Raw genomic sequence first — 27235 nt, 5'->3', positions numbered from 1 at the left:
ATATTTTGTATAAATGTATCTTGAAATGTATCTACTAACTGAGCTTCAGAACAGAACATTTGATGCTTTAGGATTCATTGTTGTTGAAATACACTAACAGGAAGCATCTTCTTCATTTGAGTTGGCTTTTTCAATTAGAGAAGCAGGCTATCTAACCCTGTATGAATGGGATTTATTAAGCAGTGCTCCTATGTCCTAGACAATATTAACCATTACTGTTAGAGATGTCATAAGTAGTCTTCATTGTTTATAATATACTTTTTTTCAAACAAACTGACTTCTGATCGTGTATCTTCTTTGAGAGAAAGAAAAAAGAAAAACATCCAAGTAGCCTACTACATTAGAGCAGTAGGCTATAACTTCTCCACCTGAGGTTAATTTAATTTACTTAGTGCAATTAATTCAGTAGAGAGGTCATACAACCAACATTAACATGTAGAAACACTGGTCATAATATAAGATATAAAATGTGTGTGTGTGTGTGTGTTTACCTCGACAGTTTTGAAGAACATGTTGAAAGTTGATTTACTGTTGATGTGAAGCACAAAAGATACATCCAAGAAAACACGTGAAGGTCCTCTGCGACATGTACGTCCTCACAAACGGTCCTCAACCACAATCTGAAATATCATTCATTATCGGGGAAAAAACGATAACTGTACCCCACTTCCTTTCCGGATATTCACCGGCGAGTGCTGCACGGCGTTAGTAAAGGTGTGCCGTTTCACCTGTAGAGCAGACGTACCCTGCCATCGGAAGTTACGTTCAAGCTCCTCAGGAAAGATGGGAAATATGAGTTTCTACTGCTAAAGTGAGTTTTTAACATAAATAGCCTAACTCAGCTCAGTTATTTGCAGACAGGAATAGGCCTTCAGTGGGAAACACTTTCAATTGTATGAAAAAGACATCCAAACACATTGTCAAATACATTTATTTAACATTTTAAATATAAACTGAGAAAAAAGAAAAGGATTAAAAAAAGAATCAGTGAAAACACTGAGTTCACTTAAATCATATGCCCGTTTATTGTAGGCCTACTTACATTTATGACAAATTTGAGGTAGCCTATTTGTATTTTACCAGCCTACTATTTTATATTTCTACTCCACTAGGCCTACATTTTAAGAGTAAAATATTGCAGCCAAGCCTCCTCTATGCACTTTTGTTATAGTTGATGTTACTGGTAACCTTACAGAATAAGATTTTACATGAAAACGAGTGCTTTAACATATGATTTGTTCATTTAAATCACACAGTGATGTGCAGAGTTGGCCTCACCTCAAATACTCAGTCCCTCGTCAAGCGCTTATCCTGGGTAATGCATCGTTCTTGTTTTAATAACGTTTTGCTGATGAGATATTGATCTCGGAATTTCAAATCTGTCAATAGGCTATCTTTCCAACTTTAAGCCTACCAAACTGCAGGTTCACTCATATTCCCCTCTATTCCAATTTCATCTGTCCTTCCGCACTATCAATAAGAGCCTTAACAATGCAACAAAAAAAATCTTAAAGAGAAAATAATATATTTTTTTTTTCATTTTGATGTGTCCCCAAAACCAAAGTGATTACCACATAGGCCTACCGTTCATTAGGCTTTGGGACAGTGTCAGACCTAAATGGTAATCTTGAGTTGGACTATAGTGTATAGATACAGTATGTATTCTATATAGTGTTTGAAATCAATTAAATGGTGCAGTGCTTAAATCTGCGGAGTCAAGTTAAGTTATGCACTGAGAGAAAAATCTGTAAAATATATAATACATTTAGCCTAGTATTCAAACAGCATTCCACTTTCGCCTTATTTGCAGTAACAGTTTTGCTTTCAGCTCTCCATTTTCTTCTGTGATGTGATTATTCAGACTGACAAACTCTTCCTTTTGAGTGAAGTAAGCGGTAGCCTACCTTGTCAAATGACAATGGGCCGGTTTCACAGACATGGATTAAGCCTAGTTCTGGACTAAATTGTACTTTCAATGGACAATCTCCATTCAAAATTCCATTTAGTCCAGGACTAGGCTTAATCCATGTCTGTGAAACCGGCCCATTGTGTTTCTATGCCATCTAAACAGAATTTAGCTCAAGATCAAAGAACTCATCACTTGAATATGTCAACACAGACAGTAGATATATTGGACAACTTCACACGTTTGACAGTGTAAATGGCCGCTTAATACAAGTGCAGTAACTGAACAGTGGCTGCTCAGTGATATGCAAACAGTGACTGTTAAACATACCTGGTAAAAGCTGCCACTTAACCAAAGTGCACATAAGAAGATCTGTACCAGCTGCAGCTATCACACGCCCATATCATAACACTCAGTGTCCACTTTGTTAGGTACACCTGGAGAATCAAATGCAGTCAAATAAAGCTGTTCAGTTATCACTATATGCAAAACATGCGCATATCAGCATATCTTTCTTGTCACAGACAAATTGTACCTTCTGTTTGACATGGAGCCACTTTCAAAAATATATTTATTTTCTTCTATTTAGAAAAAGGACCTTTGTACCGAAAAACTGTACTCTTTCGAAATGTAATAAAGACATATACTGTTTTGCTATAACATGTGTACCTGTTTGAGCCTGTACAGGCTTAGTCAACTTCATGACACAACAGCTAGACGGATAATAATTCATATGGAAAGATATTGGTTATATAATTTATAGAAAATTTAACATTTCCCCAAGAGATAGTTAAGCTATCACATAATATATGAGAATTGCTCTGTATTATTTGTTGCTAAATGGAATCTGGTGGAACATATTGTAGGTGTAACCATGCCTGTATTATGGCCTCAAAGATCTGGCTTGAAAGTGGGTTTTGGAAATCTGAACAAATGGGAACCTATGTATACAGTAGGTAGTAAGCTAGTTAGCCAACATGCTACCATCAAAACAGATGCGTAATTCATTACACTTGGGTTGCGTTCCAAATCACATATTTTTTCTTTTTTCCTATTCTACATACTACATCTGACCATAAAAAGAATCTAATTAGCATGCAGCAGGCATACAATTGGGACATACTTTTACCTATTTATTACATTATGCGTTGATCTTGCCCTTTGCTTTTATAACAGTCGCATCCCCGGATGTTTTCATTCTTTGCCCTGACTGGATATTTACTATTTGAGTTTTGGGTTTAGTGAAGGTCAATTTATAAATCTGGTATTTGTTAACCTCCAATGGTTTAACATTTTACCCTGCTGCTGTGAGGTAGTTTTATCATAGGACACAGCGACATCACCGTAAGATGTGGTTACAGGTACAACAGGGTACATTTCTGACCACAACAATCTGCAAGACTTATTGCCCCAAGCCATCAGAACTCTGAGCACACACAACATATTGCCCCCACCCCGCAAACTGACTGCACTGTAACCCAACTACACTATAAGCTGAACTACACCAGTCACTTTCACCCCAACTAGTCAATTTAAGAACTGCTAACTGTGGCAATGTATATTTGTTGATTTCACAGCACCCATTTGCCATGAGTTTGTTTTCACTGCACCTTATGTTTTGTCCGGAACAATATTCAATCTTCATTCATTAATAAACAACTTTGGTTTAACATATTACAATTTTATGTTACTCCTTTTTACCCCTAGACAAGCTGGAAGAAACACAGTATTTTGTTATTTAATGTACGCAAGTACACGGAAAAAGACAATAAAGAACCTTGTAGCTGGTCAAAGGTGCTTTACACTTTCAAGCAGATAGTGCAGAAAAACACTGTTTAGCTAGATGTGAAGTTACTCTGAAAGAGCTTGAGGTTTGGTGACTCTGCAATGACACTGGACTTTTTTTTTTTAAATTTGTACACAAGATAACCTTGAAAGTATTTAGAATGTTGTCACATATTCAGTTGTTCTTTTGTGCTGAGCTCTTCCTGTAGTTCTTGTGTTTGGTCTTCCTGAAGGAGGTAAAGCCAGCGTTGGCCTCTAATACCTTCTCCTCCTCACCTCTTTCTTTGTGATTCTTCTCTTCTGATGGACCCACAGCTCTACTCATGTCTTTGTTCTGTTCTCTGGCTCTTTCCTCAGACGTTTCTACACTCTGCTCTGTTCTCCTTCCTCCAGACGTGTGCTCCTCCTTTCCCCCTTCCTCCTCCTCCTCCTGCAGGTGACTGAGGCATGGTTCCTTCTCCTTCCCTTTGACAGCAGACAGTGGATCAGAAGGTTGCTCCTTCTGCCGCCCAGTGGGTCTGGAGAAGATCAGATGGTGCTGGATGTTACAGGGGGGATCCTTTTGGCTCTCCGGAGGCTCTTCCCTCTGTTGCAGACTAGCCAGGAAGGTGTGAGCTGCCTTGCTGTTGGCCTGATCACTGGTCTCTGTCACATCCTCCAGACTGTAGTGGGTCCAACGCTCAGGGTGCAGCAGGTAATCCGGGGCTCCTCTCTTCTTGGCTGGTATGGGGCAGCTGGACAGAGTCTGGTAGGTCTTCCTGCCGGGGTGTGGAGGTGGAGGCAGTGGCCGAGCAAACACTGCATCTGGAACTTTCTCCTGGTTGAGAAAGGAGGAGGAGTCCTGCTGCTGGGCAACACTGTCCAGGCAGTCAAAGATGCTTTGGCTGCGGTTTGAGAAAGCTGAGCCCCCTCCTCTCAGGCTGAAGGCGCTCTGAGCATAGTCTCCTCCAACACCTGCTGCAGAGATCTCCCTCTCATCATCAGGATGATCCAGCTGTAGGTCAAAGGGAGTACTGCTGTATAATTCTTCAGGCTCAGAGTCATCACTGGCTGACAGTTCATCCAGGTCCTTCTTGTAGTCACAGCCATTCTTCTGATCACACATCTCAACACACAGACTCTGCAGCTCGGTCAAATCAACAACCTGATGAGAGAGGAAAAAGTCAAACCTCCAGCAACACTAGACTGGGACTATTAAAAAGAACAACTATATGATGAGAAGGATTCATTGGGGTTTTGCCTAAAAAAAAGGATAATCAAAATCCTATCAATACATTTAAATGTAATATCCAGTGCATTAATTGCGGTGCAATGACAGTAACACGACGACAGCTGACAAGACCTGTCCTTTTCATCAACAGCCCATGATCACGTACTGTATCTGCAACCTGTCATCAAAATGGTTGTAGAGATGAGTCAGTTTTTATCTAGGCTATATTTGTGTTCCTGTTAGCAAAACAGTGATATCATGCAGCCATGTCAAGTTATTAACGTTGCATATGTAGTTACATCGCGGCCAAAACACTGAGTGAGTTTCCTGCTTAGCTGACAGACTGTGGTGTTAGTCTGAAGCACAAAGGATATGTCAGCTAGTTCTTATTAACTGATTCAACATAGCCTGTTCATTTTCTGCTGAATTACAACTGCCGTGCTCACTGTCACTTTCTGACTCACTCGCTACGTACGTTCAGACACAGCGCTGCTCCTGAAGGAACATAGGGGAAACACTGCTGTATCTACGACGCTGAAGTTGGCAGCTGATTCGCAGCAGCCGATTCGGCAGTTAAGGAAAAGTTAAGGGATTCTTAAGGAGCGGCAGAGAGCGACTGATTCTCCGTTGTTTAACCTCCTAAATCGCCACGGTAAAGCCACATTAATTAGTCTAGATTATCTAAGAGAGTCTAAACATTCTTTAAAAACAGTTTACAATTTATTTACCACATTAGAACTGGTCCTGATTGAAAACCACTGCACCTAGACTCTTCAAATCTGGACTACATTATCACAGTGAGGCTATAGATTATAGAAAACATAGTTTCTGATTTGTGAAACTTTTTTCTATTTGTGAAAATGCAAAGAATGCACATTTTAATGGTTTTTAGGGGTCCAGACCGCATTAGAACTGGTCCTGATTGAAAACCACTACACATAGACTCTTCAAATCTGGACTAGAATATCACAGTGAGGCTATAGATTATAGAAAACATAATTTCTGATTTGTGAAACTTTTTTTCTATTTGTGAAAATGCAAAGAATGCACATTTTAATGGTTTTTAGGGGTCCAGACTGCATTAGAACTGGTCCTGATTGAAAACCACTGCACCTAGACTCTTCAAATCTGGACTACATTATCACAGGGAGGCTATACATTATAGAAAACATAGTTTCTGATTTGTGAAACTGTTACCCCATCTGTGAAAATGCAATAAAGGCACAGGTCAATGCTTTTTTGGGGTCCAGATCACATTAGAACTGGTCCTGATTGAAAACCACTACACCCAGACTCTTCAAATCTAGACTAGAATATCACAGTGAGGCTATGCATGAATAAAAACATAGTTTCAGATTTTTGAAACCTTTTCTATGTTAGTGAAAATGCAAATAATGTACATTCTAATGCTTTTTAGGGCTCCAGAAGGCAGTAGAAGTGGTCCTGATTGAAAACCACTGCACCTAGACTCTTCAAAACCAGCCAGTGGACAAACGATGTGTGGGCGTTTTGACAGGCGGAGCAACAAGCAGGCGCACTCTCGCTCCGTTGGCAGAGCTGCATATCGTCCGGCTGCCCAATAGTATCCAGCTGCATCCCCGGAGAACAATACTGAGTCGGGGCGGGAGTACTGAGTCGGGGCGGAAGAAAATACAAATAAATTTCAGTATTGTTCTGCGGGGCTGCAGCTAGACTATACTCCTTTTTTTTCTTCCCACAGCAGGGGTTGAGGTGCAGAAAATGAAGTGATCTCTGCGCTTTTCCTTTAGCTGCCGCCGTAATGTTACAGTATTTGCATCAAAGCCCCAATGGTAATACAATTTATTTAAATATGCATCGCTGGTGATTGTAATTGTGTCGGCTGTAGACAGAAATGAACGGCGGGACTCAGCTCACTGGACACTGACAGTGCGCAGTTTGTCTGCCGACATGGCTCTGTGTGTTCAGGCTCTGATTGTATGTCTACAATCACAATCAGATCGCGGAAGTCTTTCCCATTGAAATCGCTAACGGGGAGAATATCCCCGGTTATAATTTTAGCCACAAACCCCGGAGTTCTTCTGCGCGGCGGCTCGCTCACTCACTGGCGATATCTCACGGTGAAACGCTGCTTTGCTCGGACGAAGACATTATGTGTTTCTAAGGTAATTTAACATCATAGTCTTAGACGAGCGTTTAACTTATGCTGCATATTTTGCACTGCATTGTTTTTTTATCAATAGTTTGAACAAATGGTCCCACACCGGACTCTTATGTGAAGCTGACACTTCATGTAGAAGTGACGCTCCTGCAGCGCGCTCACGATCACGACCAGACGTGAACTCGCATACACAGTGACATATCCCATTGAAAAAAGGGTATGACCTTCTGATTTCTATTTTTAAAGTCAACTTGAGCACAAGTGGAAAACCGGTCATTGTTTTGACACATTCACATCCCTAATGCATATAGAGAAAGTAATAAAAACAGCCTACCACACCACAAAGACTGATCAGACCTTCATCTCTTATTTATTTTTTACGTTTGAACATGCTTTCTGCAAGTGAACTATTCATTAAACTGCCCAAATTCAAGAATAAAAACAATCATCAAACTTCTGGACTTTAAAATACTGGCCCACCCATTCCACATACTTTCAGTTGTAGGCTTCAAATTCAATATGTTTGCCAGGTTTTATATTATGTGTATGAGCAATATCAATATTTCATATCATTAACTAAAATAAAAATAACCAAATCTAAAGGGAATATCTATACTGTTACAGTATACAGTATTTTATGAGGAAAGTATTAGGCTAATCCTTGTTTACCGTGCGCTTCATAAATTCACCTGTTGTAACAGTTCAAGCCCACAGCAATAGTCTGGCTTGGCTTTGTGAAGTGCACTGCTGGAACTTACAGAAGACTACATCGTCTTGTTTTTTGTTTAATAATCACAAGTTTGTCTCGTTATCCGTTTTGTTGGGTTGTTCTCTGAGTTTTGTGACTCCAGTTATGCTACTTTATGAGGAAGGTCGGGACGAGATGTGCGACGGCAAATGCAACATTAAAGCAGCTCCGAGTAACATTTAAATATATTTTAAACAGCCCCATGTTTCATCTGATAATCATAAATTACCTTTAACAGCAAACGAGACCATCAGTGCAAAGAAAGACGTTTTAAAATAGTTTTTATTACTGCGTTTGGTCTGGTCGCACACCCAGTCCGATTTTCGGTTTGCGCGTGCAGGCTCTTTGGTCACATATCCGTATTGGTCGCAGATTTCAGTGTGGCGCAACAACGCGATTTGAGAAGCCTATCCCTCCAGGTGAGGGAAGGGGAGCGGGAGCTTTGTTTGAGACAGTTATTTGTCGTCATAATGACTGATAACGGGGCTGAACCATCAAAGAAAAAAAAGAAAATGCAATGAAGAAAAGCTAAAAGAGTGATAGACGAGCGGAAGGGCGTTGCCAAGCAACGTATATACAATTTCACGGGAGCGAACTGCAGTGTTTACTCCTAAATGAATGAGCGATAGCCTACTAAAACAAAGTTTACTTTGCCTCACCATCATCAGATGAGTCGACCATTATTCACCTGAAATAGTCATTATTTACAACAACATCAACACATTACCTCATCGTGATCCATACTAACTGCCGTCTCTCGTTCATTCGCTTTCTGTGAGGACACAGAGTCTTTCAGCTCCGTGAGAGTACTTCGGTGACACTGCATCAACTCATTGCAATCAGGTGTGACTAGCACTTACTGGCATTAGTTGATGCTGTGTCACTAACCACTCTCACGGAGCCGAAAAGAGTCCGGTGCCCTCACACTTTCAACACACGGACATGCACTATATTGCTTCCTGATTATTTGAATCTCGCACGGCCAACAGAGCATGGGGTAGGCATGATCGCTCTATAGCTCCCACAAAATATTTCAGACCTAACTGATTAAACCCTATTCTCGTCGATTTTTTTTGTGCTTGTGTTGCCGGTAACACTGATACTGTTTTGGAGAAATGCCTAGAAGCAAGAAAAACGCAAAAAGATATTCGGCAGAGTCAGATATGTCCTCGGACAGCGTGGTTAGCATGGACGTTGGTGCTAGCTCAATGGCTTCTATTCCGGATCTGCTTGAACAGCATAGAGCAGCGATAGCCGCCGAGTTTAAATCATCTTTCGCCAGCATGGACGCTAAACTGGACAGCATTCAGGCCGTGGTCTCAAGCCAGGGGAAACGTATAACCGATCTCGAGGAGAATGCAGAAACTGTTTGCGGACGCCTGGAGCAACTTGAGGCTACGTGCTCCTCACTGCAGGAAGATAACAAGCTGTTGAAAGCTAAACTATCGGATTTGGAAGGGAGGAGCAGGAGACAGAACGTTCGTATCGTGGGCTTACCAGAGTCACTTGAGGGTGCGCGCCCCGCCGCCTTTTTCTCCGAGCTCCTCGTCGAGGTGTTTGGTGATCAAGTTCTCCCTTCTCCCCCGGAGCTGGACAGAGCTCACCGCACTCTGGCACCCAAACCGGGCCCGCATGAGAGGCCGCGATCCGTCGTTATCCGCTTTCACCGATACCAGACTAAAGACCTGATCATGAAAGAGGCACGTAAACAGGGCGAGCTGGAGTACCACGGCCACAAGCTCCGGTTCTACGAGGACTACAGCGCGGAGGTCGTGAAGCAGCGGGCTGAATACAAACGGGTCATGGCTGAGCTTTATCAGCGCGGTCTCCGTCCTTCTCTCCTCTTCCCTGCGAGGCTTCGCATTACACTCCAGAGCGGCGAGAGAAAGTGGCTGCGGTCTGTCTCTGAAGCATCAAACTACATATCTACACTGGGTGTGAGTCCGTAGTAAATACGATTGCCTGCTGTGAGTATACAATGTGGACAAATGCTCTTTTCATATCCCCAGCCAAACTCTCAGACTGATGGTACTATACGCATTTTTTTTTTTTTTAAATGAGTAAATTAGCTGGGTGAACGTGACATTTTTGTTGCTTGTCATTTTGACGTATTGTCTAGCTCACTCGCTTTTTTTTAATTTTGTATCTCTATTTTAAAACGGCTAGATAAGCGTGTGTTCTTTAATTTTTTTTTTTGCCATTTGGACAGATTGTCTAACTCACGCCTTGTTCTTTTTTTTGTATTTCGAATTGTTGGTTGAGCACGGTATGTTTGTTTAATGTGTTGTCATTTTGACAGTTTGCTGGATTGTTCATAGTGTTACTAGCTGTTATGGGGTGAATTGTACAAGACTTATGTGGGAAGCTAGCACAGGCTAGAAAGTTAAGGCTTGGAATGTTTGTTGTGAGACTAGTAAGGGTCTTTCGGGGTTTGCTGTTTAGAGCAATATATGGGGTGGGTTCTGGGTGGGATGGGGTGGTGTCAACTGGGGGTTTAGCTGATGGGTTATCACCTGCTGTGTTTTCAGTTATCTGTGTTTTCCTTTTTTTTGTGTGTTTTTTTTTCCTCTGTATTTTGCTACTCTTTTTGTTATCGGAGCAACTCTTTTTAGCTAGATGAAGGGCAATCTTAATTTAATTAGTTGGAATGTCAAAGGGCTAAATCACCAAGTGAAAAGGGGTAAGGTCTTAACCCACCTAAAACGGCTCAGGGCTGGAATAGTTTTCCTTCAAGAAACCCATTTACATGACTCTGACCTTGGGCGACTAAGTAAATGCTGGCGTGGACAATTTTTTCATTCTAATTTCAGGGCTAAGGCCAGGGGCACAGCTATCCTTATTGATAGTAATATTCCTTTTGAGTCCTCAAACATTATATCAGACAAAAATGGACGTTTTATTATTGTTTCAGTCAAACTTTACAATAAGTCAGTAATCTTGGCCAACGTCTACGATGATGTAGAATTCTTTAAGAGATTTTTTTCTCAACTCCCCGATCTCAATTCATTCTGTTATTCTTGGTGGGGATTTCAATTGTTATCTAGATCCAGTCTTAGATCGCTCTTCCCCCAAACCTGCCACTCTTAGCAGATCTGCAGGTTATATCAAGTCATTCCTTGCTGATTATAGCCTCTCTGATCCATACAGGTTTTTATACCGCACAGGAAGAGAATATTCATTCTTTTCACATGTCCACCACACTTACACCCGAATTGATTATTTTTTTGTTGATAATTCATTGATGTCAGAACTAAAGTCATGCAGTTATGAAAGTATTGTGATCTCAGATCATGCTCCTCTGCTCCTTCAACTGGCTTTCTCTGATGTTGAGTATACAAGAAGACAGTGGAGACTGGATCCATTGTTGCTCACAGATGAGAGTTTTCTTTCACACATCTCTACACATATTAAAACTTTTTTGAGTATAAATAAAACACCAGATGTGTCCAATGCAACAATTTGGGAAGCCCATAAAGCCTATTTGAGAGGTGAAATTATATAATTTGCAGCATACAAAAATAAGTGTACAAAACAGAAACAAACTGAAATAGCTGATCAGATTCTGAACATAGACAGACAATATGCTAATTCACCTTCATCTGAACTTTACAAAGAACGTTTAAAACTTCAGACATAATTCAACCTTCTTTCCTCTCGTCAGGTTGCTGACCAGTTGCTTAGGAGCAGAAGTACTTTTTACGAGCATGGTGACAAGATTGGCAAACTCCTGGCCAATCAACTGCGCGGATTTAGAGCGAAGCAACTCATTCCTGGAATACGGACAGACAGTGGGTGTACAACATCAGATCAGAAATTGATAAACGAAAAGTTCAAAACATTCTATTCAAATTTGTATAGTTCTGATTGTACAGTAGACGGTGATAGAAACCTTTTTCAGTAACCTAAACATGCCTTCCCTTTCTCAAGACCTGAGACATAGCCTTGAGGCACCTATTACTCAGAGGGAAATTATTGCAGCAATAACATCTATGCAATCAGGCAAATCTCCTGGTCCAGATGGACTTCCATCTGACTTTTTTAAGAAATTTTCAGCCGAATTATCGCCTTTTTTATGTTCAGTATTCTCAGACTCATTTGACTAAGGTAAACTCCCGCCTTCGTTCTACCAGGCCTGTATTTCCCTGTTGTTAAAAAAGGATAAAGATCCTCTAGATTGTGCATCATACCGACCAATTTCACTATTAAATACGGATGTGAAGATACTTGCTAAAATTCTCGCCCACAGATTGGAGGATGTTCTCCCCTCTATCATATCCCCCGACCAAACTGGGTTTATAAAGGGACGCCAATCATTTTATAATATCCGCCGGCTAATGAACATTTTATATTCCCCCAGAAATATTGAATCAGAATGCCTCGCTTCTATGGATGCTGAAAAAGCATTTGATAGAGTAGAATGGAATTATTTGTTTTTCACCCTTGAGAAATTCGGTTTGGGTCCTGTTTTCACTTCTTGGGTTAAATTATTATATGCATGCCCTTCTGCCTCAGTATTAACAAACAGCCGTTACTCAAGTAGTTTTGATCTGCACCGTGGGACCCGGCAGGGTTGTCCTTTGAGCCCGCTCCTTTTTGCTATTGCAATCAAACCACTTGCGATTGCCATCAGAGGTAACAAACAGATTCAGGGGATATGGAGAGGAGGAATTGAACATAAGGTATCATTATACGCCGATGACTTACTTTTGTTTGTCGCCAAGCCAGCCACCTCTTTACCAAAGGCACTTTCTGTGTTGGAGGTCTTTAGTCAGTTTTCTGGCTATAAACTTAACTTTAGCAAGAGCGAACTCTTTCCGATTAATAAAGAAGCTCTTAAACTTGATTATACAGCTCTCCCACTCAAAGTGGTGACAGACCATCTGAGTTACCTTGGCAGTGTTTCCCCCACGTTCACTCAGCAGCGGCGCAGCGCCGCTGCTGCGTGAACGTGCGCCGCTGCTATAAAAATCCTTCTCCTCCGCATTTTCTATTTTTTTTTTTTTTTTTTTTTGGTACTTAGCTCCTTTTAGAAAATGGGCAGCACGTAACGTAAATTGCGCAGCACGCGGCACATCATCACGTAGCCAACATCAAAGAAGAAAAATAACCTAACAGCGAGTGTGGCAGTAGGCTAGTAGCCTACACGGTTGCAAAGTTACAATAGCCTCGTTTGAGCAGGAGCCGTCTTGCTCAGACCCTCGCAATTATGATGCGCGTCTTGCTGAGCGCACAGCAAAAATGCTGCAAAAATGCTGTGCACTCAGCAAGACGAGTGTCATAATTGCGCAGGTCTTAGCAAGACGGCTCCTTCTCAAACGAGGCTATTGATTCTAGCAGCGAGTGAAGCGGAAGAGCGAAGAAAGAAGGAAAGAGAGAGAGAGAGAGAGAGAGAGAGAAAGAGTAAGTTGCTAAAATGTGTCGCTTACATGACCACCAGTGTTAAAAACCCTAGTCTGAGCCCTATCGTAATTTTATTTTATCTAGGCTATAAACCGCAACCGTGCCGTTTTTCCTCTAGTAGACTACAGTGTGTGTGTGTGTGTGTGTGTATTTTCGGGAACTTTGAAAAATGAATCCATACTGTTAGATCCGATGTTGTTCTATATTACCATATAAAATCCGTTTTCATCACGTATTTTAGTTAGGGATTTATGCTAATCGCCTGTAAGCATGTGGTCATTAGCATAAATGCAGGGAAAGGGAAAAAGCCTATGGACTTTTTAAAAGAGCATGAATAGTTTCTATTATGTATAACTTATATTTATTTTATAATGTTCTCATCACTTTTTGACTCCCAAGACTAAGAAGTGTTTTAAGCAATAACAAGCTTAATACATTTGCCTTTTTGTGTTATATCAATAAATAATTGTGAGATATTTTTTGCTTTTTTACTGTCTAATTGATAATTTCCTACATTCAAACGGCATCACTGCAGCACACATATTCTGATAGTCCAGGTTGTGACCCAAATAAATGATAGCTTGACAGCTATGCATTATAGGGGTGATGAATGCAATCTTAATAAGAGAATAAATCCAGGCAAACCAAAACATCTCAAAAATGGCTTAGGGCTCAAAGGTTAAAAGGCTGGTACAAGCTCTTAATGGATGCACTGTGCACAATGTATATATACATAGTTAAATAATATATATTACATTTGCAGATGAGTCTAAAAAGCTGGGTGAAAAAGAAAGGCAGACGGGGACAATGGAGGAGCTGAGGTTAGTAAAGCAAATTAGGGAAGCTAACTTTCAAGCTAATGAGAATTTACTTTTGGATTTGAATGCATAATGCTAGGTGATATTATTTGAACATTACAAATACATGTATATAGGGTAATTTGAAGGAAACAAATAAGATTTCTAGCATTTCTTACTTGTTGTTTAAGTGCTCAAGTTTATTACAGAAAATACAGGTAGACCAAGTAAGAGAGGAAAGAGAAGTGAGAGAGAAGCAAGGAGAACAAGAGAGAGGGTGCAGTGGTAGATCCTGAGAGGTGTTTTGCCCATGATTGCAGGAGATTTAATTTTTGAACAATGTGTCTTATGTAAAAAACAGTGTGTAGTGTTTTGAAAGAAGTGTGTTGGAGAATTTCAAACACAGTGCAAAGCACTTATTGTGTTTGTAGGGTTGGTGCTTTTGTTTAGGGCATGGTTACAAAAGTCAGAGGTTGTGATGCTTTGGGCATAGCAACCACTTTTAGTGTTTAAGCATTAGGCAAAAATCTGTAAATAAATTGTGCAAATTATTTTTGCGTTGTGGCATTTTTTGTTTAAATATGAATTGCTATACAAAAATGTCAAAATCTGTAAATGAAGACACAAAAGGCAAAGTTACAACACCAATAATCCTATCTACAGTAATACACAGGACTGTGTGAATAGGATTTAAGTGCATATTCTCCTATCAAAGTGCACCAGATTTGTGCATTCCAATGTAAAGGGTACATAAAAATTTGGCCGGGGGGGCATGCCCCCGGAATCCCCTAGAGGGTTCGGGGACCACAGCACCGCTGCTGAAAAAAATCCTGCGGGAAACACTGCTTGGGGTATGTTTTACCAGAAATTTTAAAAACCTATTTAAATCGAACTTCCTCAAATTATTGGATCAGGCGAAGCAAATATTATCGAAGTGGTCTCCTCTGGCTTTCTCTCTCATAGGTAGAATAAATTCAATCAAAATGACATTACTCCCAAAGTTCCTATATCTATTCCAATGTCTCCCCATCTTTCTCCCCAAATCCTTTTTTCAGGCCCTCGACTCTTTAATGATAAATTATATTTGGAATGGTAAACACCCTCGGTTAAGGAAAGCATTTCTTCAAAGACCAAAACAAACAGGCGGAATGGCCCTCCCTAATTTCCAATACTATTACTGGGCTGCTAATATCCGTTCTTTAGTGTATTGGGTGCATTTTCACCTTGACGACTCAGCCCCAGTATGGGTAACAATGGAGTCCAGCGCTGTTAGCCCATTGTCTCTATCTGCCCTCTTAAGCGCCGCACTTCCACTCTCTTCGGCTATTCCCAATAGTAATCCCGTGATTAAGCACTCCCTTCGAATCTGGACCCAATTTAGGAAGAATTTTGGAATGCAGAATTTTTCACTTTTCAGCCCAATTGCAGCTAATCATTTATTTATTCCCTCGACGGTGGATGGTGCATTCAAGATCTGGCATAAAAAAGGCTTAAAATGCATCAGTGAATTATTTATTAATGATCTATTTGCTAGTTTTTCCCAATTGACAAAACATTTTGGTATCGAAAAGACAAATTTTTTCCGATTTCTGCAAATCAGGCATTTTACGCAGAAGTTAATTCCCTAATTCCCTTATAAACCGCCAGCCAATCATGTCGATTTGTTTCGTTCTGTAAACCCCACATTAAAAGGCTCAATTTATGTGTTTTTCAACCTTATTTCAAAGTTGCATAGCCCCTCTTTAGCAGCTATAAGAACCCTGTGGGAGCAGGACCTAGGCTCTGCCTTCACAGATCACATGTGGGATTCAGTCCTGGATCGGATACACTCTACCTCCATGTGCGCCCGACACGCTCTTGTGCAATTTAAAGTAGTACATCGTATCCACATATCTAAAACTAAATTAGCTCGTATGTTCCCCGATGTAGACCCGACCTGTGACAGCTGTAAGAGCGCACCGGCATCACTCTTTCACATGTACTGGTTGTGTCCCACCTTGACTGAGTTCTGGACATCAGTTTTTCAAACAATTTCTGAAGTAATTCAGCATCAAATTAAGCCGAACCCTTTCACTGCAATTTTTGGCATCGCTCCCAATTCAGGCTTGCCTAAAGTCAAGTCAAGTCAAGTCAAGTTTATTTATATAGCACATTTACAGACGGCTAAGCCCCACCAAAGTGCTTCACATAAAGAACAATTAATGCAGTAAAAACAGGATTTAACACAATTAAAAAGAAACAAATAAGAAAATAAAAACAACAACAACACAGAGGTTAAAACGATAATGCCTGCAGGAGTAGTCTAGTAGAAGGCAAGAGTAAAGTGAAGCTAAAGGTACTGGCCTTCACCTCTCTACTTGCTCGTAGGGCTATCTTACTTAAATGGAAAGACCCTGCTCCTCCTTCCCACTCACATTGGATTAGAGACATTATGTCATGTATGAATCTGGAGAAAATTTGTTGCACTACCCAGGGATCTGAGACTACATTTCATAAAATATGGCGCCCCTTCCCAGACTACTTTAAGAAACCGACCACAATAGTTGAAGAGTAGCTTTTTTTTTTTTTTTTCATATCGATTGTTTATTTGTTTCTTGTAGCGTGTATTTCGTTTATGTAATTTTTTTAACATTGTGTATTGTTTTTTTTGTTTTTTTTCCTTTTTTTTGTGTTTTTTAGGGCCCGAGCACCGAATACGGTGCGAAGCCCTATTGAAATGCAAAGGATTCTTATTCTTCTTCTTCTTTTTATTTGTAGTCATTTTTGGCACTTCTCACCCCCTTCCCATCGAAAAAAAACGGAAAAACTTTGCAGACAAAAAATTGCAACTTATCAGTGGTTTCGGGATTTGTGCATTAAAATTGCGTCCCCTATGGCCACAAACAGTTTTTCAGGAAATGCATGCTCAAAAATTGGGCTAGAAGCCTGGAATTTTAGGACAACATGTAATGGCCCAAGGCGCACATAAATGCAATTTTATATCCAGGGCCAAAATCAACAGGAAGTCGGCCATTTTGGATTTAGTGCCCAAAATCGCCATAATACATAATTTCGCATTTCGACGAAAGGCTCATAGAGATTTTACGCCAGGAACGTCAAACCACTTCTTAAATACTAAAGACACTTGCCCGATATTAAATTGCGAAAAGATTTCAAAATTCTCCCAGTACCAGGGAGCTATTGGGGGTCAAAGTTGATGTAAAAGTCACAAAATACGCACCTCATGAAACTTTAATCCATCATAACTAAGGCTGTGTTATACCTAGCTGCACCAAATTTAAACCCCAAATGTATCTTTGCAGGCCCCCCCAAAATCAACAGGAAGTCTTTTATCTTGAAATATGTGAATTTCTGGCTCTCAAATCATCAAAATGTTCAAAAATTAATAACTCCTAGCAGGAACATATTTAGAAAAACGACCACTGTAGGGACACTCATCTATCATGGAATATACACCACAAAATTTTTTGTTCGATTCCGAATAACTATGACGAGATGGGAGCCGATATTCGCCAAAATGGCGCCAAAAGTCAGAACTCCACATTACTCTGCAGGATTGCAGAGCAAAGTGGACTCATAACAACTTTTTGTGCAAAAAAAAATATGATAGGGTACGTCCTCCGACATGGAAGATGATATACCCGAAAGCTTGTTTTATCCGGAATAACCGTCTTGCAGAACGGGCGCCACATTCGCCAAAAAACATCAAAAATTAATCTGATGAACCCTTTGAATGATCATAACTCAGGCTGTGTTATACTTAGAATCACACAATTTTATACAGCAATGTACAATCCCAGTACAAACAAAAAAGCCTCTTGACGCCCCGCCCCAAAATCAACAGGAAGTCTTTTACTTTGAAGTATTTGCCAAAAAAACAGGAAGTAGGCCTAACTCACCCATACTCTGTCTCATCTTCCCCAAATTTGTTACGTCTAATGAGACCCAAGGCCTGAAGAAGCCCGCACGCTAATATTCATACAAAGTGAGAGCGCCACCTGCTGGGCAAAGCAAATATTGCATGTTGGTTATTTACCTCCACGTCCTACACACTTGATCAAATCAACCTCAAAGCAGCTCAGGGAGGTCTACAGACATCCACCATGATAACACTGGAAGCTGGTTCCATTGGCTGAAAGGCCTTCGCCATAGTTTGGCGTCTTCTCCACTAAACAGGAAGTCGCTGTAACTTCACTATACTTTGTCTGATCATCTCAAATTTGTTATGGTTAATGAGACCCAAGGCCTGAGGAAGCCTGCACGCTAATATTCATACAAAGTGAGAGCGCCACCTGTCAAAACGCCTTCGCCGTAGCTTGGCGTCTTCGCCAGTAAACAGGAAGTTGCTGTAACTCCACTATGCTCAGTCTGATCTTCTCAACATTTGATATACTTAATGAGACCCAAGGCCTGAGTAAGCCCACACAATAATATTAAGAAAAAGTGAGAGTGCCAACTGCTGGGTCAAGTACATATTGCATGCTAGTTATTTACCTTCAAGTCCTACACACTTGATCAAATCAACCTCAAAGCAGCTCAGGGAGGTCTAGAGACAACGATGACACAGGAAGCTGGTTCTCTCGGCTCCGTGGCCTTCGTAGTTTCTCGGCGGCGTCGCCACGGAGCCGGAAGTCGCTGTAATTTCGCTCTGCGTTGTCCCACGCGCTCCAAACTTCACCCGCCTGGTAAGAGCCCAGGCCCGAGGTCGTCCTCGCATCCGCATCTAGCGCGTCGCGGCAAGTTCCGCGCTTCCGGCGACAGGTATCGTTGTGCCGCGCGCTCCGAAGAGGAGGAGACCGCGGCGCGTTCTCTCACGCGGTCGCCCGGGACGGCGAGCAGCACGGAGGTGCGAGGGCCCGGTCATCACTGCTCGCAGTTTTGATTTTTTTTTTGTTTTTTTTTTGATGCAGGATTGTTTGTGGTTGGGTGGGGGGGTGGGATATGGGCGGGGTGTGTTCGGGGGAGGAAAAAAGGGGAAAAACTAAATCATTGTACTGTATTTGCTTTGCAAATCTTTTGATGAATAAAAAAACTTTTGAACAGAATCTCGCACGGCCGGCACGAGCTAGAAAACAGCTTCACGACAGCTGGCGTCGTAAAAATACTACCGCTTTTGTCCAAAGGGGCCGCCAAGGGACCAAGTTACTTGTAGTGGCTTTAAAGTGTTCCCTGGAAAACTTTGTTTAAAAAAAACTGCATCCTGCGGCGCATTTTTCCCCATAGTTGCCCCAATTAGCCTATGTAAATGGCAATAGCCACCTTAGAAACACACAATGCCTTCGTCCGATCACAGCAGCGTTTCACCGTGTGATCTCGCCAGCGAGTGAGCCGCCGCGCAGATGAACTGTGGTTTGTGGCTAAAATAATAACCGGGGATATTCTCCCCGTTAGCGATTTCAATGGGAAAGACTTCCGCGATCTGATTGAATGTCTCGAGCCTGAAAACACAGTGCCAAACTGCGCGACTATACTGTACAGTGAGCGGAGTCCCTCCGTTCGTTTCTGTCTACAACCGACACAATCACCGGAGACGCATTCACAGCGTTTAAATAACGCCTCTCATTTGTATTACCATTGGGGCTTGGATGAAAATACTGTAACATTACGGCGGCAGATAAAGGAAAAGCGCAGTTATCATTTTCTGCACCTCAACCTCTGCTGTGGGAAGAAAGAAAGGGGGCAAAGCAAGTCGATTGATTTGTCGACTCGCAGGCGGACAGTAGGCAGCTCTGCCAACGGAGCGAGAGTGCACCCGCTTGTTCCCCCGCCTGTCAAAACACCCACGCATCGGTGTCCACTGGCCTTTCCTTAAAAAATATATTTTATATTAGGTTTATTATATTGAGTCTTAAATAAACACTGCTTTCATTCCGACTCTCAACGCACATTTCAATGAACCATGATGTAGTCTACAAAAAGATACTGAACTGTGACTGGCCAATCAACTTGCCCTGCATATGATTTTACTGGCCCCGGGCCATCGGGCTATACGTTATGTCGAACCCTGGTAGATATTCCCTTTAGATTTGGTTATTTTTCTAATACAGGTATTATAATTATTGACACTAAATTATAAAGAAAAAAAAGTGTGTGCAGGGCCAGTGAAAATATACAAGGGGCCAGTAAAACTCAGATCCACTGGCCCGGAAAAAAAAGTTGTGTTGAACCCTGCATTGGGCCCCCTTTACTCATACTGAACTTGTATCAATGTACATGATGCGCTTATTCCTACATAAACACATACCTGTACACAGGGCTGGTTCTAGTCAGTTAGATTAGGGTGGGCTAATAGAAATAATAGTGGGCAGAGATACTGAAGATGCTCGCGTGCGCAGCGCAAATTTTTTTGCCCTTGCAAGATCTCTGCACCTGCTTTTTGGCACATTTACTGTAACATTTACTGTAATGTAAGCTTTTAGACACACCAATGCTGTAGGGGGGGTTTACCATGATAGCACTGCTACCAGAAGCTTTCCTCATCAGTATAACAATCTGCCACCTTTGTTTAAAGGCTAAATATGTAATTTTCTTAGAAAATAATAGATAAAATACACAGAATAATTTGCAGAACACCCTCACAAAGACACCTCAACTTGATGAAATATCACAGTATCTTTGAATTGAAAATCCACTTCTGCTGGCAGAAATCCTGATATTAAGGAATTTTCCGCGGGTCTAAAGCCCTTGAAGTTCCCTCTTTTTTTCCTTTCTTTTCTGGTACCCTGATTTATGTCCAGGTCCAGGCATCACTGAGCTTGCTAGGTTAGCTTGCTCATCATCAATACATTGCTAACGCTTGTTTGGTTGACCTGCTGCATGCAACGGTTTTGAGGGGGAAAAACGACCCATGATATTATTAGTTTTTCAATATAAAATGTGATATATTTTACCCAATGTGATATATTTTACCCAAGGAACAATGATCACTTCTTAATGTTTTTTATCACGGTCAGGGTTCAACATAACTTTTTTTTCCTACTGGCCCGCCGGGCCAGTGGATCCGAGTTTTACTGGCCCCTTGTATATTTTCACTGGCCCTGCACACACTTTTTTTTTTCTTCATAATTTAGTGTCAATAATTATAATACCTGTATTAGAAAAATAAAGAAAGATAACCAGATCTAAAGGGAATATCTATACTGTAACAGTATAGATATTCCCTTTAGATTTGGTTATTTTTCTTTTAGTTAATTATATGAAATGTTGATATTGCTCATACACATAATATAAAACCAGGCAAACATATTGAATTAGAAGCCTACAACTGAAAGTATGTTGAAAGAGTCGGCCAGTATTTTAAAGTCAAGTAGTTTGATGGTTGTTTTTATTCTTGAATTTGGGCAGTTTAATGAATAGTTCACCTGCAGAAGTCATGTGTGGTAGGCTGTTTTTATTACTTTCTCTATATGCATTAGGGATGTGAATGTGTCGACCGAATGACCGGTTTTCCACTTGCGCTCAAGTTGACTTCAAAAATAGAATAGAAATCCGAAAATCAGTGGGTTATGCCGTTTTTTTAATGGGAGATTTCACCGTGTAGGCCTATGTGAGTTCACGTCGGGTCGTGAGCGCGCTGCAGGAGTGTCACTTCTCCATGAAGTGTCAGCTTCACATAAGAGTCCGGTGTGGGACCATTTTTTCAAACTATTGATAAAAAACAATGCAGTGCAAAATATGCAGCATAAGTTAAACGCTCGTCTAAGACTATGACGCTAAATCACCTTAGAAACACACAATGCCTTCGTCCGATCACAGCAGCGTTTCACCGTGTGATCTCGCCAGCGAGTGAGCCGCCGCGCAGATGAACTGTGGTTTGTGGCTAAAATAATAACCGGGGATATTCTCCCCGTTAGCGATTTCAATGGGAAAGACTTCCGCGATCTGATTGAATGTCTCGAGCCTGAAAACACAGTGCCAAACTGCGCGACTGTACTGTACAGTGAGCGGAGTGAGTCCCTCCGTTCGTTTCTGTCTACAACCGACACAATCACCGGAGACGCATTCACAGCGTTTAAATAACGCCTCTCATTTGTAGTACCATTGGGGCTTGCATGCAAATACTGTAACATTACGTCGGCAGATAAAGGAAAAGCGCAGTTATCATTTTCTGCACCTCAACCTCTGCTGTGGGAAGAAAGAAAGGAGGCAAAGCAAGTCGATTGATTTGTCGACTCGCAGGCGGACGGTAGGCAGCTCTGCCAACGGAGCGAGAGTGCACCCGCTTGTTGCTCCGCCTGTCCGCCCACGCATCGGTTGTCCACTGGCCTTTCATTAAAAAATATATTTTATATTAGGTTTATTATATTGAGTCTTAAATAAACACTGCTTTCATTACGACTCTCAACGCGCATTTCAATGAACCATGATGTAGTCTACAAAAAGATACTGAACTGTGATTGGCCAGTCACTGGCCCGGGCGGGACAGTGACTGGCCAATCAACTTGCCCTGCATATGATTTTACTGGCCCCGGGCCATCGGGCTATACGTTATGTCGAACCCTGACGGTATTGTTGCAAGTGTCCTTTTTTATGCTGTTGTTTGTTGGAATGGCAGCTTGACAGTAGAGGACAGGAACAGGGTCAACAAACTGATAAAAAAGGCAGGATCCATTATTGGTATGAGCCCTGATTCTCTGGAGGTCATCACAGAGCAGAGAACCAGGAGGAAGCTCAGGACTGTCCTGTCACATGACGATCACCCCCTGCACTGCACTTTTGTTAGAAGTGGCAGGAGCAAACGTCTCCTGTTACCAAAATGCTCTACAGAGAGATTCAGGAGGTCTTTTGTTCCTGCAGCAGCTAGGCTTTTTAATCATGACTGCTGATATGATTTGATTGTATTACTGCACATTGCTCATTTGCACATCATAGTATTGTTATATTGTTATTTATTCCATTTTTTAACCTTCTATTTTTACTATGGTAGTGGACCACACTCCCCCTGTGACTATGCTTGTTTTATGTTGTTACTGTATTCCTGTTTTGTATGTTGTACAGACTATGGTGGCAAACCAGTTTCCCCATTGGGGATCAATAAAGTAAATCCTATCCTATCCTATCCTATCCTATGAATAAAATATTTTCTTTTAGAAAGTTATCTTGCGAATATAGCGTTCATAATAAAGGTTGGCTAAGTTAGGTCATCTGCAAAAAAAATAAAAATAATTCACTCTATTAAACTATGCTTTATAAAGCATAGTTTTATAGACCAGGTACCTACAGTCCCCTCCAAAAGAATCGGAACGGTGAGGCCAATTCCTTTATTTTTGCTGTAAACTGGAAACATTTGGGTTTGACACCAAAAGATTAATATGAGACAATAGCTCAACATTTCAGCTTTAATTTCCAGGTATTTACATCTGGATCTGATACACAACGGAGAAGATAGCATTATTTGAAAAGGAACACCACATTTTTAGGCGAGCAAAAGTATTGGAACGGATAGACTTTGAATAAATTAAAGTGAATTAAAACGTAATATGTTGTCCCAAATCCTTTGCTTGCAATACCTGCATCAAGCCTGTGACCCATTGACATCACCAAACTTTTGCATTCTTCTTTTGTGATGCTTTTCCAGACATTCACCGCAGCCTCTTTCAGTTGCTGTTTGTGTTAGGGGGTTACTCTCTTAACCCATTGATGACTATGGCAATCTAGGATGCATGTCCTTAATGCCTGAGGGTTTTCTGAAAAAATAGTACGAATTGTCAATTCTACCAAAACCTTAATATCTAAGCCTGTGTAGCACATAGAAACATGAAATAAAATACATTTAAAAGTTAAGGTTCACAGGTTTTATTTAAACATGCTCCCTTAGTGCTTACAAACCAACAAATATTTCTAAAAATCGTCAAAATTAGATGAATTAGAAAATTATTAAATATTGTTAATAAATAGATGCAATGTGTTGTGTGATTTTCGTCAGTAGTCCATAGTAGACCTTGATTCTGCGCACCAAACGCCACTAACTGTTCTGTCGCCGACATAGCTGGCGTATTTTTTTTTATTTATTATTATTATTCTTTTTTGATTGACATGATTTTCGGCAAACCACACAACTTTTGGGTGGTCACGTGGTGATGTAAATACCTGTAAATGAAAGCTGAAATGTTGAGCTATTGTCTCATATTCATCTTTTGGTGTCAAACCCAAATGTTTCCAGTCTACAGCAAAAATAAAGGAATTGGCCTCACCGTTCCGATTCTTTTGGAGGGGACTGTATAGGCCTACATTATATACCCTCACTGTGATAATCTAGTCTAGTTTTGAAGAGTCTAGGTGCAGTGGTTTTCAATCAGGACCAGTTCTAATGCTGTCTGGACCCCAAAAAACCATTAAAATGTGCATTATTTGCATTTTCACAAATAGAAAAAAGGTTTCACAAATCAGAAACAATTTTTTCTATAATGTATAGCCTCACTGTGATAATCTAGTCCAGATTTGAAGAGTCTAGGTGCAGTGGTTTTCAATCAGGACCAGTTCTAATGTGGTCAGGACCCCAAAAAACCATTAAAATGTGCATTCTTTGCATTTCCACAAATAGAAAAAAAGTTTCACAAATCAGAAACTATGTTTTCTATAATTTATAGCTTCACTGTGATATTGTAGTCCAGATTTGAAGAGTCTAGGTGCAGTGGTTTTCAATCAGGACCAGTTCTAATGCGGTCTGGACCCCAAAAAAAGTGTTGACATGTGCCTTTATTGCATTTTCACAGATAGGGTAAAAGTTTCACAAATCAGAAACTATGTTTTCTATAATCTATAGCCTCACTGTGATAATCTAGTCCAGATTTGAAGAGTCTAGGTGCAGTGGTTTTCAATCAGGACCAGTTTTAATGCGGCCTATACCCCTAAAAGGCATTAAAATGTGCATTCTTTGCATTTCCACAAATAGAAAAAAAGTTTCACAAATCAGAAACTATGTTTTCTATAATGTATAGCCTCACTGTGATAATGTAGTCCAGATTTGAAGAGGCTAGGTGCAGTGGTTTTCAATCAGGACCAGTTCTAATGTGGTCCAGATGCAAAAAAAAAAGCAGTGAAATCTCCCCTCTCTTTTTATTTAACAAACTAAATAAAGGTTACATAAATTGTAAACTGTTTTTAAAGAATGGTTAGACTCTCTTAGATAATCTAGATTAATTAATGTGGCTTTACCGCGGCGATTTAGGAGGTTAAACAACGGAGAATCAGTCGCTCTCTGCCGCTCCTTAAGAATCCCTTAACTTTTCCTTAACTGCCGAATCGGCTGCTGCGAATCAGCAGCCAACTTCAGCGTCGTGCTGTATCTCACAGTTTCCAAATGAACAGGGCCTGTGTTAATAATGGATATTTAGTGCAATTGAGAGGCACCAGGCTACAAGAGGTATTTTCTGTGTCGGAGTAAGGAATCTTCTTTGGCTTAGGTGCGCTAGCATTAGCATTAGCAGCATTCCTGAAGCAGTGGGCCATGCTGCACTTTTAGGTTTAATGAGTGTTTCAATAAATCGGCTGTGTTGCTCCCTTTACACAGGAAAACTGGCGTAAACATTACGCAATCACCATCCATAGCAAACACGACAAGCAACATTAATCAATTGCCCAGTTAATTAAAACCAAGTACGCGTTGGTGGGAAACAGTTGATTGAATTCTTACTTTCACACAGCCGCTTTTTTGGAACAAGTTGTTGTTGTTCTTCTTCTTCTTCTTTGGGGTTTATTGGCGGTTACCAAACCAACGTGTAGGTGCATTACATCATAGATATATATCTATGCTTGGACATTACATGCCACCGACTGGACTCTTCTTCTTCTTCTTCTTGTATAATGCTTTTTGGCGGTTGGCAAACAACTTTTAGATGCATTACCGCCATCTACTGGTAAGGAGTGTGGTATAATTGACAACCTCGCTTCAAAAATAAATAAATAAATAAAAATAAAATAAATAAAAAAAATAAAATAAAAACTAATAATACTACTTCACATAAGAAGCTATATTTTCACAAACAAATTGGTAACCCTAAGAAAATGAAATAGAACTTGATGACATTTTTTGGACTTCTTTTGTAAAATATCTATTAAATCAAAACTTACTTTTTCTTTTCTGAATTTTTCCCTCATCTGCCTTCTGTCTTCCTCATACCTCACACACTGCATTACTACATGTTCTACTGTCTCTTCTTGCCCACATTCACACCTGCCTGTCTCGTGCTTTCCTATTAAAAACAGTGTACTGTTCAGACCAGTGTGCCCAAACCTCAGTCGTGATAGGACCGACTCCTCTCTTCTGTTCTTCCCTCCACAACTCATTTCTCCCACTTGCCTTTGGATTCTATAAAACCATCTTCCTTTCCGCTCTTCCTCCCACTGCTTTTGCCATTTCCTAATCAGTACTTGCTTAATAATGCCTTTAATTTCAGTTTTACATATATTTATACTTATATCAATTGTGCTTTTTCTGGTAGCATCTTTTGCCAGCTTATCTGCCATTTCATTTCCTCTTATCCCAATGTGCGCTGGAACCCATAAAACAACCACTATAAGCCCCATCATTTGTATTCTGTATAACGTTTGTTGAACCTCAATCAGAATATCTGGTCTGCTTTCGGAGCAGTTGTATTGTAGGCTTTTTAATGCTGAACTGGAGTCTGAGCAAATCACTGACCTTAATGGCCTGTTGTCCTCCACCCACTGTACTGCCAACAGTATTGCCAGCAGTTCCCCTGTATATACTGAAACCTCATTATTAACCCTCTTCCCTATTTTCACTTGAAATTCCGGTACACTAAAAGCTACCCCTACTTTACTACCTGAGTCCTTCGACGCATCTGTATAAATTTGAACATAGTTATAAAATTTGTCTATGTACTCCTGTATTATTTGTTTATTTCTGCTTTTGTTTTCTAATAATGACACATCAACTGTAGCATCCGGCAAAATCCACGGCGGAATTATAGGCATTGGTACTGTATGAACTATATTTAATTTATCTATTCAAAATTGTACAGCTCTCTGGTTCGCTGTCCAACCAAAACTTTTTGTTTCCCTTTTCTCCTTTTCCCAACACGGTTTTAAAGTGCTTTGTGCTGGATGATCCTGACTATGGCCCCGAAGGTTAACCCAGTAGTTCAAGGCCAGCTGTTCTCTTCTCAACTCTAGAGGCATCTCCCCCATTTCTACCTGTAGTGCTGCTGTTGGTGTTGTTTTAATTGCACCTGTACATACCCTCAAAGCCTGATACTGTATGTTATCTATTTTTTTAAGAGATGTA

General features: G+C 40.7%; 2 protein-coding genes across 4 annotated transcripts in view; both read right to left on the bottom strand.

The window, feature by feature from the left end:
- The window catches only part of ano9b (anoctamin 9b), a 142358-nt gene extending 141667 nt beyond the window's left edge, over nucleotides 1-691 (bottom strand). For all 3 annotated transcript variants that reach the window (XM_080026323.1, XM_080026324.1, XM_080026325.1), the window contains exon 1: nucleotides 492-691. In XM_080026323.1, coding sequence (XP_079882449.1) covers nucleotides 492-512 — 21 coding nt within the window. In that variant the 5' untranslated portion in view covers nucleotides 513-691. The remainder of the gene's footprint in view (nucleotides 1-491) is intronic.
- Nucleotides 692-2037: 1346 nt separating this feature from the next.
- Nucleotides 2038-25772, bottom strand: tssc4 (tumor suppressing subtransferable candidate 4). The gene is made up of 2 exons (XM_080029821.1): nucleotides 25622-25772; nucleotides 2038-4835 (listed from the first exon to the last, which is right to left on the bottom strand). The coding sequence occupies exon 2, from the start codon at nucleotides 4794-4796 to the stop codon at nucleotides 3867-3869; it is 930 nt and encodes a 309-aa protein (XP_079885947.1). The 5' UTR covers nucleotides 4797-4835; nucleotides 25622-25772; the 3' UTR covers nucleotides 2038-3866.
- Nucleotides 25773-27235: the final 1463 nt, after the last annotated feature.

This window comes from Ammodytes marinus (genome assembly GCF_949987685.1).
Source record: "Ammodytes marinus genome assembly, chromosome: 1".
NCBI lineage: Eukaryota > Metazoa > Chordata > Actinopteri > Uranoscopiformes > Ammodytidae > Ammodytes > Ammodytes marinus.
Note: the sequence above shows the minus strand (reverse complement) of the source record. Positions and strands in the feature narration are given on the sequence as shown.

What these genes read in the sequence shown, in the direction of transcription:
- tssc4 (XM_080029821.1), bottom strand. Translation starts at nt 4,796, where the DNA reads ATGTGTGATCAGAAGAATGGCTGTGACTACAAGAAGGACCTGGATGAA.